Raw genomic sequence first — 13291 nt, 5'->3', positions numbered from 1 at the left:
TACCAATTACTTCGTCATGGACGGCAAATGCTGTGCAAATAAGTGCGTTCGAAGAGATACCCAGCCGGCGTCTTGCGTGCACAATACTCACACACGTTAACCACCTCAAACCTTGATTTTCAACGTTAAAAAAAAAAACCTCGTGTGATCACGAAGTCACCGATTCAAGGGGACGCAGCCCCACAGCGCCTGCGATTCAATGACGGCCATATTCTTTTCGGAACGTCGTGTTATAATACGGTCTTCACGTTCAACATTAATGGATAGAGTGTAGATTATGAAAATATGTCACCGTTCTACGCTCGATGCATAAAACTCAACATCATGAAAATCTGAGGAAAATTATTCAAGGTGTTTTTACTTCTGCCACCACAGGTGGTCTGTCTGTCTGTCTGTGAGCAGGATATTTCAAAACGTTCTGGAAGGATTCGGACAATACCTAGTGGAGAGGCTGGGTGTGATGGACAAATTGATTATACGAGCGGAGTTACCCACCCAACGGGCCATCTTGTTCCAAGCATGCAACACGTTTTATTCTGACGCATACCTTTATTTGAGCAGTGTATAGGTAACTGACAGCTTTATACAGGGGAAAAAAAAAATTAATAACCCGGGTTACGTGCACATACTGCATACAATTCAAAGTTGGTACAGGAATACTCCACTGGAAATGCTGGAGACTTGTAATACCCTCCCCCAACTGGCGGTGGCGCTACACGATATACATTTACATAGAAAATTTGTGTTCCCTCCCTTCCCCTCCCTCCCTTCCTTCCCCTCCCTCCCTTCCTTCCCCTCCCTCCCTCCCTTCCCTTCCTCCCCCCCCCTCCCTCCCTTCCCCTCCCTCCCTTCCCCTCCCTCCCTTCCCCTCCCTCCCTTCCCCTCCCCTCCCTTCCCCTCCCCTCCCTTCCCCTCCCTTCCTTCCCCTCCCTTCCCCTCCCTTCCCTTCCCCTCCCTCCCTCCCTTCCCAACACAACCGGAATTTTTTTTTTTTTTAAACACACCCCCATACCTTAATTGGGATCATACTGCTCCTATGTAGCAAGTCTGGATGTAGTCGGCCCCAAACTGCAGGAGGAGTAACGCGACAAACAAACACAAACACCAGTCCGTGAATTATAGTCAGGATTTCAGTGAAGATACGCATCTGGACACAAGAATGTTTTTCAGTGAATTTTCACCATTGAGCGATATACAGCATAACATCTCAAAAAGTTATGGACGGATTTGGACAAAACTTGGTGGAGTTTGGTGGGTGACAAGAACAAGCCGATTAGATTTGGGTCCAGGTCAAGATTCAGATCCACCTAGCAGTGGGATACAAAATGTAAACTGTTCAGCCTGGTGGAGGTATGTGCTCTGCCGAGTGAGAAAGACAAAGATAAAGACAAAAAAAAGAGAGAGATATTTCTCAGGGTTAAAAGACATATTCCAAGTGTTTGACCAGTTTGTGAGTTGGTCAACGTCTGAAGAGAAGGAAGAGGCTGCAGCCTGTCTGAATGATGAGGGATGTCACGCCAGAGGGTGGAATCATCAGCAAATCGATAAAGAGGATTTTCCAGAGGGTCAGAGATCATTAAGAATATGATGGGGCCTAGAACATAGCCTTTGGGGTACTCCAGCTTTTATAGATAGAGGAGAAGAAAAGATTCTGTTGAGAGCCACACATTGGCCACGAGAGAATGGAGGAAGTCATCAATTCCTGAGTGGAGTTGGCCTTGGATTCCATAAGCAGAGAGGTTAGAGAGCAAGGCAAGATGCCAGACTGTATCAAAAGCTTGAGATATTTCCAGAGACAGCCTTGATCTCATGTCTGATATTGAGGACCAACATCCATTGTTTGGTCCCTTGAAGCAGCATGTCAAAGGGAGAATGACCAGGTCTGAATCTGAATTGATGATCTATCATGTCATTGGAGAAAAAGACAAATTTTTTGTCGACTGTGATGATGGATTCATTGACCTTGCTGATTGGAAGTAACCTGGTAGATCTGTTAAAGAGAATCCGTTTTTGCAACATTTTACCTTCGCCACCGAAGGTGGATGGAGGTTATGTTTTAACCCTTGTCTGGTTGTCTGCCAGCAGGATCTTAAAAAATTGTGGACGGATTTTGACAAAATTTGGGGGACAGGTTGGGTGTTTGACAATGACGAATCGATTAGATTTTGGTGAAGATCTGGATCCAGATACTACAATTTTTAAACTCATTCTTCACCAGTGATTGATCGGGACAAAAAAAAAATTACAGACGGATTTGGTAAGCTGATTGGTTTGTAGTTGAGGAGATCCGTTTTTGCACCTTTTTATGTAATGCAGTGATGTTGGCTAATTTTCAAGTAGCTGCAAGTTGATCGAGGGCAAGTTACAGGGTTAAAAGGGCATAGAGAGGAAGTGCAAGAGCAGCAGAGCAGATTTTTGGGACATGTAAGCTGATGCCATCTAGTCCAGTTGCATAGTCAGAGTCAAGGTTTGTCAGAAACTTCTCCACTTTCTCAGTTGTGAAAGACAATCCAGGAGCAGTCGGGAGTGACTGGCCAAGGTGGGTCATGAGAAAGAGAGGATTGGGGCACAAGATTTGGACGCAAACACAGAATTGAGGCATTAGGCCTTCTCACGAGCAGAGTGAGCAGTGATGCCATTTGAAGAGAGAGAATGGATGGAAGGGGAGCATACTCCAGAGACAGACTTAACAAGGCACGACCCGGTTTTGGAGGAGGCAGCCAAGTTTGTAAGGTCAATTTTGAGGATGGACAGATAATGTCTGTCTCTCCTGAAAGTGGACACACTTGTTGCAGGATTTTTGGAATGATCTGAAGTTGTCTTCAGTCAGATTTGCCTTCCAGGAGAATGCTCGTTGTTTCTGAGCAACCTCAGATCAACAGTTTCAGGGCAATATTTTTTTCATACCAGCATTTGACCTTTAACTCAGAGGTCTAAATGTAAATCAAGCGTAAATGCGCCTTCCTCTAGGGCGCTAGGCTATCAAGGGAGATCAATTTTGTTCTGATCGGATAAACCTTAGTCAAGTTATGGTGGAAAATGTTAAAATGTCTATAATTAGGGTGTGACCTTAAATATTACGTCAACGTCAAAAAATGCCAACTCCACATACTTTTATTCCCGTTATTGTTGCAAAATTTCATTCTGAAAGTCCCAGCCAGCTCCAAGATTGGCAGAAAAAAGGGGAAAAAAACCATTAAAAAACCCTTAATGACAGCTTAGCACTCTTAGGGGTCTAAGAAACTCAAAGATACCATGAAATATTGGGGACACTAATTGTAGAAACAAACCTAACAACAGGTATGAGCCTCCTCCTATCCCAAAAAGGGGGGGGGGGCTTAGCTCCAATATGGTGCACACAAACATGTGCACACATGCACAAACTACCATGCTCTTTCACCTTCACCGCACACTTGTACTTCACCCTGAAACCCACCGAGTGGATGAACTATCACATGCATATACTGGAGTAAACATTCCCCTTCGAGCACCAATCGTATTTTATCCTCAAAAACAACCATATCAGAGTGTGCGTTACACTCGCTATGTAAGGATGGTGTGGAAAAAAAGTCAGTTCCACCTGCTACATACAAAACATGGGGCAATACCACTAGGTGCTCACCTGGTAGTGGCTGGATAAGATAACCAGGGAACAAATGGTAGACATGGATGACCCACAAAATAGATAATGGAGAAGAAAGTAAATACCAATGGATTGTTTTATTTTAAGCCTTGAACAAACCTTGGTGCATCACGGGTGATAAAGGTCGTGGCAAAGTTTCATCGAAATTGTGTGTGGTTTCAGAGAAGAAAGCAATTACATATATTGGGGGGGGGGAACCCCCCTTCTACCCCATTCAACCCTGATTTGTCTAATGTCGTGATCAAACATTAGTACATCACGGGCGATGAAGGTTGGAGTTAAGTTTCATAGAAATTGTGTGTGTCATTTCTGAAAAGAAAGCAAACACCTATTTTGGGGGTCAACCCCCATAGGGCCCGATTTTATTTAATGCCATGAACAAACGTTGGCATCAATACACGGTGATGAACGTTGTGGTAAAGTTTCATTGAAATCCTCTGTGTAGTTTCAGAGAAGAAGTTGAAAGTATTTGTGGACGGACAGACGACGCGCACCATCCCATAAGCTCCCTGGAACTACATTGCAGGTGAGCTAAAAAAACTAAAGTTGGAGTATCTTCTTGAAAAGTCACTTAGGCTACATCTGAGAGCCTACCTGGTTTGTTCAGTTGATTGTCTATGCAGCGATCATTTTTAAGTACTCCAGACCACGGCAAAGGCAAAAAAAGCAGAAAACCAAGATCGGTCACAACTGGCAAATCTTCTTCTCGGTCATAATCATAATAACAAGAGCGAGAATTGCTTTGCAATACATGTCCCTAACCGATATGATATTTTCTAAGTTTGAAAAGGGCAGAACTAAAAAATTAACGAAACACTCTGAAACTCAAACTTGTTCTGTAACTTATCAGAATAAAGCCATGTACCAAGTTTCAGTTAAGTATGTTAAAGGGTATGGAAAAAAAGTCTGAAAACAAACAAGTAGGATTGACGTAGAGCAAACCTGCAGTCTCCTCTAGCGAAACCAGTAGAGGACTAAATAATAATTTTCAGACGGCGTATTTCCGAGCTGCCTCTCTCAATGGCAATGACTGGTACCATCCAACAGAGTTCTACTTGGTGCACCATCCTTTGTTATCCTAATTTTGATAACTTTAAAAGAATCCACAAAAAGTACACAAAACTACATTCCTTTGGAAAGGAATAGGAAGGGATCAGAGGGGTGGGCTGGATTACAATTGTCAATTAGTCTGATGGGGGCAGGGCCACTGGACACATTTGCTCAAGGGCCAATCAGACCGATATACAGTAGGTGTGGTTAACGGAGGAATATCAGGAAGTCGGTGACAGCAACAATACACATATATTTATATAATGGATGTACTATTTAGAATGTTAGATAATCTATAAAATATTCACCATACCATGACAATGTGAGCACGTCTATAAAGTTTGTACAGCATTTGAAAACCAGCAGTAGAACATCAATATTTCCACATTGCAAAAAAAAATATGAAAGAAACAAGTCAGAAAAACATTATTTTTTTTTTTTAAATGCAAAATGTAGGGATGTCACTCCAAAAGGTATGTAAACAAGGTAGGCATGGTCACAAGAAATGATCATGTGAAGCCATCCCAACATCTTTCTTAAAATAATGCTTGTCCCTAGAAAAGACAAGTTATATCGAACACACACACACACACAATACATGAGCTGGAAAACAAAACACACATGGGTGGAGGATCAACACAACCAAAAGTACAAAACAATACCGGAGGAAAATCTGTGCAGAACATGGCTTATCTCAAAAACAATCCTCCCCCAAGAAACGAAACCAAAGCCAGACACCAGCTTACAGCACCAGTTTTCCAATCCAGCTGGGGTACAATAAATCTTGCCACAGGCAGAAAACAAGATGGATATCAAAACGAGGAAAGCGCTTAGTATCCACAAAACATGTATAAAACCAATGCATGCCGAGGACTACACGTGCCAAGATGCGAAGGCAGCACCTTCATCAAATTGAATCAGGTGTAAACAAATGTATGAGTGGCAATGAGCAAAAAAAATCTCAACAGACCGTAGAACACCATTTTTACGAGAGCACAAAGAAACCAAATCTGAAACGCTATCCCAAAGTCAGCTTGTGGGAAAAAAAAAATATTTCAAGAACAAGTGCAATTAGAACACACAAGTAAGAATAAGGAGTGAATAAGAATAACATCAAACGGTTCACATCTGCTATGGTACAGGGTTCGAGGTCACCATGACAGTTTGGAGGTGCTTGTTGTCTATACTCCCTCTAGGGATGGGCTGCCTGGTAATAATCCCTTGGGGCGAATTCATGTCATGCTGGCACACACAAACGGTTTTGATTTCTGGACCACGATTAATATGCTCTTACATTTTGGCCAGGTGTGCTCTCATATGTGTGCCTCTATATGAGCTTTGGCCTTAATGCCAAGGTGCATATGTATTAATTTGACAAGCTTTGCTCCACTGTGTACTTTGGACATGGGACTGAAATACATGAGTCATGCTTTATGCTTTGGGATTTTTTTTCTTCACCTTTTTATATATAAAAAAAGCCATTGCAACAGACAGCCAGGGAGCTCAAAACACTTGCCAAGGGGGTGTTATTGGCTGGCAACTTGCTAATAAAAACCTTTGAAAGCCTACATGTTAAGCTGACTGATGCTGTGGTTATCAGAACTTGCATTTATTTTGACTTTATCACGTATTCTTCCCATTGTAGACATAGCAAGCCCTAATGTTTTCGCGATTTGGCGGTTTTTCATCCACTTCAAAGTGCTTTGTCCATCGAACTTCGCTTTCAAGGTAATGGGGTGGCAGGATGGCCGAGAGGTACTGAAGATGGTCCTGATGTTAAATTGCGGAAGCCATGTTGATCACGTGACCGAAAGTGTCAAAATCGTGGTCCCGCAAATTCCTTCCAAAATGTTCTCCTGGTCCACCAGTCAGAATGCCACCAAATTTGGGTTACAATTGGCCAGGGCCCAGATAAGCTTCAGGTCCAGTGGTCCCTTTTTATTTTTTTTTTTACTATTTGGAGATAGAGTAAATTCACTTTTATGGAATTTTGAAATGTACGGTACAACAATTTGGTTCCCTAATTTATACGTTACGTTGGAGCAAAATTCCACATTTCGAGTTGCCCACCATAATTACAAGTCAGAATTCGCTGAAACTAGATAAAAAACACACACACACACACACACACACACACACACACACACACACACACACACACACACACACACACACACACACACACACACCTAGTTCTGTCGAGTCGTATCTGACTTTTGGTGACATTTGTGATCAGATTTCTCCAAACATCTATCCTGTACTGCTTCCAGAATCTCTGGCTGAGACAGCTTGGTTGCAGCTTTTACACCAACCATCAAACACATGATGCAAGGTCTGCCTGTTCCTCTTCTTCCATCAACCTGACCCAGCATGGTTAACTTCTCCAGACTTTCATGTTTTTGCACGTGTCCAAAATATGACAATTTTCTGTTTTAGCATCAACATTTTAATGTACATTGTGGTCCAATTTGTTCTTCTTGCAGACATTTGGAAACTGTCAATCTCCTTCCTTTCTTTTTCACTCTCAATGGTGAAAACTTTGACAATGTATTGTCACATCTTTCTCTTTCAAGAACTTTGTCAATCCTGACATTCTCTTTAAATAAAGACCAGCCTTTTCACTTTCCTTCTTCACCGTTTGTGGTAGTTTCATCAAGTCCTCTTTACTTTCTGCCAACAGAGTGGTATCATCAGCTGGGCAAAAGTTTTAGGCCACCTTGAAAAGGCATTATTGTCAAATTGGAGTATTTTGATAAATAGGTGGTATAATGATCGTGTTTTATTAAAGAAACAAAAATAAATTGTATTTTATCATATTAATGTATGAAATTTAAATATTTGTTGTGACCATCTTTTTCATGGAAAACAGCAGATATCCATGTTGCAATTGCTCTCCTGCAATTTCTTGAGAAATTCCATTTGGAGGTTCCATATATTCTGAAATATTTCCCATAATTCGTTCTTTGATTTTGGTTGTTTCATTTTTCTTTCTATACAAATAATCCCCGACAGCTTTTGTGATATTAAGGTCAAGACTTTGAGGGGGACATTCTAATAGTTGTCGATCAAGTTCCTGAGTGTGCTTTTCTTTGTAAAATGTGTTGTAATGACATTCCCATTGTGTTTGTGGTCGTTGTCATGCTGGAAAACAAAGTTGTCACCATTAGCCTCCTTCCTGATGGGATACCATAGTGGATTAAGACCTGCTTGTACTTGCCTGTCAGTATTCAATGTTCCTTCAATTCTCACCAAATAACCAATACCAGCAACAGAAATACATCCCTAAACCTGAACAGTGTCCACCATGTCTTGCAGTCGGCTGTAGACACATTTCCTTGTACTTCTCACCACCCTCCCTCTGATACTGCCTTCTCTTTGTTCCAAAAATCTCAAACTTTGACTCATCACTTCAGAGTACCTTTCCCCCTCTGATTAGCATCCCAACTCTGATGTTCTTGAACATATTTCAGTTTCTTGGCTTTATTACCTTTATGCAGAAAGGGCTTTTTAACAGCAACTCGCCCATGGAAACCACTTTTGATAAGAGACCTTCGACGGGTAGATGGTCCACTTGAACCTCCGATGTCGGTGCCATTTCTTGTGGAAGTTCAGGACTTGATTTTTTTTCTTCTCAATTAGCTTATCTTTAAGTATTGCTCATCTGTTTTGCTGAGTTTCTTTGGCCTTCCAATCCACCCACTATCTTTAACTTATCTGGTTTCATTATGCTTCTGCATTGGTGCTTAAATGCAGCACCTGGAAATACCTGTTTTGTGGGATATTTCTGTCAGGGAATTGCTTTCTTGGTGTAAAACCACTCTATTGCGTCTCCTCGAGTTTGATACCTTGGGTAGAGTGTGGAGGTCATATTGCCTGCAAGAGAGAAATTACAAATTAGTGAAAGAAATGTGGTAGCCAAAGACTTTTAGATTATTTGCATAGGAAGAAAATTGAAAAACAACCAAAATCAAAAGATGAATGAACTTGAGTTCATATAATACCTTGCCCCAGTCTTGAGAAAAAAGGACACAGGCAGGGTCTGCGAGCAGCAAATTTGATTGGTCGAGGTGATGCAAGATGCCAAAATATTTTGTCTGAATTATGACGAAGCTAAAGGTTTCTGAAAGTGCCAACACCACCACCTTAACAATTATTTTCAAACCTGCTGTACTAATGCAAGAGGTTATATAATACAATGCCATTTGTGTCTGATTCTCTTTTTATATTTCATGTTTCAGTGAAATCAGATAACACTCTTTTCTGCAGCATTTTAAAATAATCAAGTATATTTTGTTCTGATTATTCAACAAAGTATTTACAGTCCAAAAAAGAAAACTTAAAGCACATGAGAAAGAAAGAAAGAAAGAAAAAACAAAAAACATTTCAACGTGTTGAAAGTGCAAGAAACACATCTCACATCCTTTGATCTTAAAAAAAAATAATCTGGAAACAAAAACGTTGAAAAAGATGATCTTGGTATTTGCACTTCAGAAAATCTTGGGAAATATTGTTGTGGATTTCAGAATTGGATCTGAGTATTGCACACAACAACATCCAGGTCCTCAGTCAGTTATTTCCATAAATGCATGTTCAGAAGACCCATTCCCTTGTCTGGTGGGATTCTAACTCTTTGATGCATTGAAGAAGGGTAGAGAAAAGGTTCCCTTTCTTTCCTGGGGATAACCTTTTCCTCTTTATGACACGTTCATGACGTATGATTTTACATCCGTTTTCATTTCAGCATGAGCGATATTCACCGTTTGTGCATGCAATAAGACAGCCGTTAGTCCAATGGATACTCATTCTATTCCCTTTCCATCAAGACACATTGGCTTGGAAATACACGATTTCCTTAAACATTTTATTTTGGTTCTCATTGTTACATTGTACATTTGAGTCGTTAATCACACAAGCCTTTCCCGAACAGTTTGTTCTGATGATCAAACATGACTGTGGTCTTATATCATTTACCTCAGGCACCCACCTTTTTCCATTGACATTCGACAGACACCCACCTTCTTTCATTGACATTCGACACCCCGTTCAGCAGCTCTATGGATGCGAACTGGCTCTTCTTCGTATCAGGCTCAACAAAGAAGTGATAATTGCCCGTTAACGTTTCGTGAGCGCTTCATGTTTCCACTCGGTTGTTCCGGCAAATGGCTGCTTTCTGGCATTCGTCCAGTGCCCCAAACATAGCGTCATAAGCCAAGCCTATGTTAATTGGGAGTTGCATCTCATTCGATGGTCAGGAGAGAATGATGGTGAGAATGGACGGTTGGAGGTCTCATGCAGGAATGCGCCAATAAGCAAACTGGATTGGGTTGAAGTCGTGCTTGAGGTTCCACTCATACTGGTCGCCTATAAAAGGACGGCAGGACTACCCTGATGACAGTTGGTGAGAGATCCTGATGACGGTTGGTAACAGCTCCTGACGTTTGGTGACAGCAGCAGCAATGGCGGTTGGTGACAGTTGGACTGTTCCTGGCGTACCTGGTTCTTGGGAATGACAACGTGATGTCGATTGGTGTTCGAGCCTGTTTGCAGGTGGGTGCATGGAGAGACAGGGCACTGGCAGGGTAAACGAACCAAGCTGTGGAGAGTTCATTTAAAGAGGGAGACCAAGCCACCCTTACACAATTTGGGTTATTTTAATAGACGCACGATGACTTCTGCCTTGGTAAGCCAAGACCAGATTTATTTTTCCCCCTGAATGGTCTGATGGGTACCCATGTCTGTTTAATTGTCAAGTAAGGCATAGTGATAAGCATCTGCTCTTTGTCCATTCTTCTATAAATGCTTGTTGAATTCTTTATTTGTTTGAGATTATTGTGTTGATTGAACATTTGATTTGCATTCATCCATTTAAATTGACAAGGAAATAAAAAGTTTTTCAGTTCATTTCTTTTTCTTGTTAATTAAAATTCCTTGTTGACGTTTCGACCTGTCCGTGATTGTCATTTCCTTCCATTGATCCAGCATTATCTGAACTTAGATAGACTGGGAGATTACAATTCCCAAACTAATTAACCTGTCATAGTTGGCATGCACCAGTGGTAAACGCTCAGCCACATTACTGAAGATCTAATCAATATAAGATTAGTGCATCGCCGAGGGCGTTCCCCAGTCAGGAGGCCACGTGACCTCAAGTTAAACGGTAAATTAGACGGTGGACACTGGAACTTGTGGTTAACTAATTGGCGTTTGTGGTTGTTAAGCAAGCCACCGCACCACAAAGTTAATTGTGAACGGTGGCCCCAGTTCCAGTTCTTCTGAGGAGAAACGGGGATTAACCCCATCATAATATACTCGGTATCCGTGGCCGTAACTATTTTTCAAGCGGCAGCACCACTTAAAGGAAGGACTCCAACGGTGAAAAACGTACTCCAAAAATGACTCCAGAATAGTCTGAAAATATTTTCAGTTGGGAATGTATCATACAAATATTTGTGGATTGCAAAATGATGGCTCGAGTCAAAGCTCGAGCAGGTTATGCCACCTGCCAATCAAGGCACTTTGTTAAAGTCCACCAAGCGCTGCAAAACCAGCTTTCCTTTTACAGGCACAGCCTGCTATCTTTGGCTTGCAGTGCTTTTTCTGCCAAGGCAACCTTGGCCAGCATTTTCTCAGTGTCACCATCAACCAATGCCATGCCAGATCCATGGAGCAGGAAGTGATTCAGGAAAAGTTTCAAACCTTCACAGAACACCTTCAACTTGGGCAGGCCAGAGACTCTGAGGAGGTGGGGTGAAAGTAAGGTAACACACATCACAACCATTATGAATTCTGCATAAATCGTGTGTGTGTGTGTGTGTGTGTGTGTGTGTGTGTGTGTGTGTGTGTGTGTGTGTGTGTGTGTGTGTGTGTGTGTGTGTGTGTGTGTGTGTGTGTGTGTGTGTGTGTGTGTGTGTGTGTCCTCCACAACTCCAAAACCATGAAGCTTGGTGGTTCTAAACTTTGCATGTATACTAGGCATTATTATTTTCGATATCGATATACTGGTGGGGTCATACCGGAATATCGATATTATTTAAAAAATAAAAATAAAATAATTTTTTTTACGCAGGTTCCAAAAATACACAATGGTCCGATGGCCATTATATATTCATATATGACGTGCATATCATCGATACACGGTAATTTTTCAAAGTACTCCCACACGGGGCATTTTTTGTCTCCCCCCCCCCCCCCATGATGAGAACGAGAATGGTTATTTTACTTCCAACTTCAACTTGCATCAAAAGTGATTTTGTTTTAAATCGAGATCAGTATTGGTAATGGCACAGGTCGAGAATCGAGATCCATCGCTATCGCCGTACCGGTATGATTACCATGGAACACTGTACTGGTGTCGCTGTCATACCGGTACCGCTTTCATACCGGCATCACTTTCATAGTTTTTATTATTTTAGCATCAGCAATTTAATGTACGTTATGCTGAAGTCATGCTTTTAACAGCAACTTTTTTATGCTACTTAACAATGAAACTCTATGCACACAGATAGGATTGGTGCAGTACAATGTCAAATGGAGATCAGGGGAGTGCTCGTCACTCCACATGTCTCGATTTAGCCGCCGATCATATCACGTGCCTTCTGGTTGAATGGTTTGCATTAGCGGGAACAATCGTCTGGGTGGCAGGCTGGTTGTTCTTTGCGGATAATGCGGCTTTACCGTGTGAGACATAATCCGTGGCGATGCTCACGATAAGTCAGGAGGTGCATCTAACAGAGAGACAGACAGACAGACAGACAGACAGAGACACACACGAGATGATGATTGGGAGGGGGGATAGGGGCAATGGGGAGTGGAGGGGGCAGTAGAGAGGGGGGAGGGGCAGTGGGAATGGGGGCAGTGGGGAGGGGGAGGTGGGGAGGGTAATGGAACTTTGTGACCACCTTGTAGTGTTTTATATGTGCAAAGTTGATGATGGGATTTCTTGGTTTTGGTCTCCTGGTTATGGCCACAATTGACAGTTGCAATTCCATGGGGTTTCCACAAATCTTACAGGATTGAGAATTGGACAGGTAACCATGAAAGGCCATTTTAAAATCTCTCTTTCATGCCTAAGCCTTTGTCATGAGTGACGTGGTAAAATGAAGTGAACGACTAGGTATTACATGCACAGTTCAGTCACCTGTGCTACCCCACGCTACAAACTGTGAATTCACGGGCAAAAGTACCCGAAGGTGGCATGCACTCAACACACACATACACACACACACACACACCTGATCATTATCCTCACCTGGCAAATATTTCAATCAGATCGTTATCCTGTGTGTCCAACAGAACTCGGGTGAGAACTTGCCTCAAGAACCTCATCGACTCCTTGTCCAGTTCACTGAACTCCAAAATCTTATGGGTAGAGAGAGAAACATTCTTTAAATTAAATTTAAATGAAGGCACAAAGCATTTCTTTTCACCACATGCAAAATTAGAAGCAAGTCAACTGTGATCAACTTATTTAATGAGCTAATTAAACATGTTCACACAAATTACTTCACACGAATCAAACACGAACCTGCAGTTGAGCGGGACTTTGGCTCTAAATTTGGCAAATTGTACGAAATGCAGTCCTGGGGCTCAAGTGCTCAG

At 41.9% G+C, this 13291-nt stretch overlaps 1 protein-coding gene across 1 annotated transcript in view; it reads right to left on the bottom strand.

Annotated features, from left to right (window-relative positions):
* Positions 1–8936: 8936 nt before the first annotated feature.
* Positions 8937–13291, bottom strand: part of NOM1 (nucleolar protein with MIF4G domain 1) — a 59404-nt gene continuing 55049 nt past the window's right edge. Inside the window, exons 10-11 of the mRNA XM_085863798.1 lie at positions 12942–13051; positions 8937–11427 (exon numbers count right to left, since the gene is read on the bottom strand). Coding sequence (XP_085719924.1) covers positions 11250–11427; positions 12942–13051 — 288 coding nt within the window. The 3' untranslated portion in view covers positions 8937–11249. The remainder of the gene's footprint in view (positions 11428–12941; positions 13052–13291) is intronic.

Source organism: Eptatretus burgeri, chromosome 2 (assembly GCF_056783735.1).
Source record: "Eptatretus burgeri isolate ZD-2024b chromosome 2, Ebu_testis_v1, whole genome shotgun sequence".
Taxonomy (NCBI): Eukaryota; Metazoa; Chordata; class Myxini; order Myxiniformes; family Myxinidae; genus Eptatretus; species Eptatretus burgeri.
This window is presented reverse-complemented; position numbering and strand designations above follow the sequence as displayed.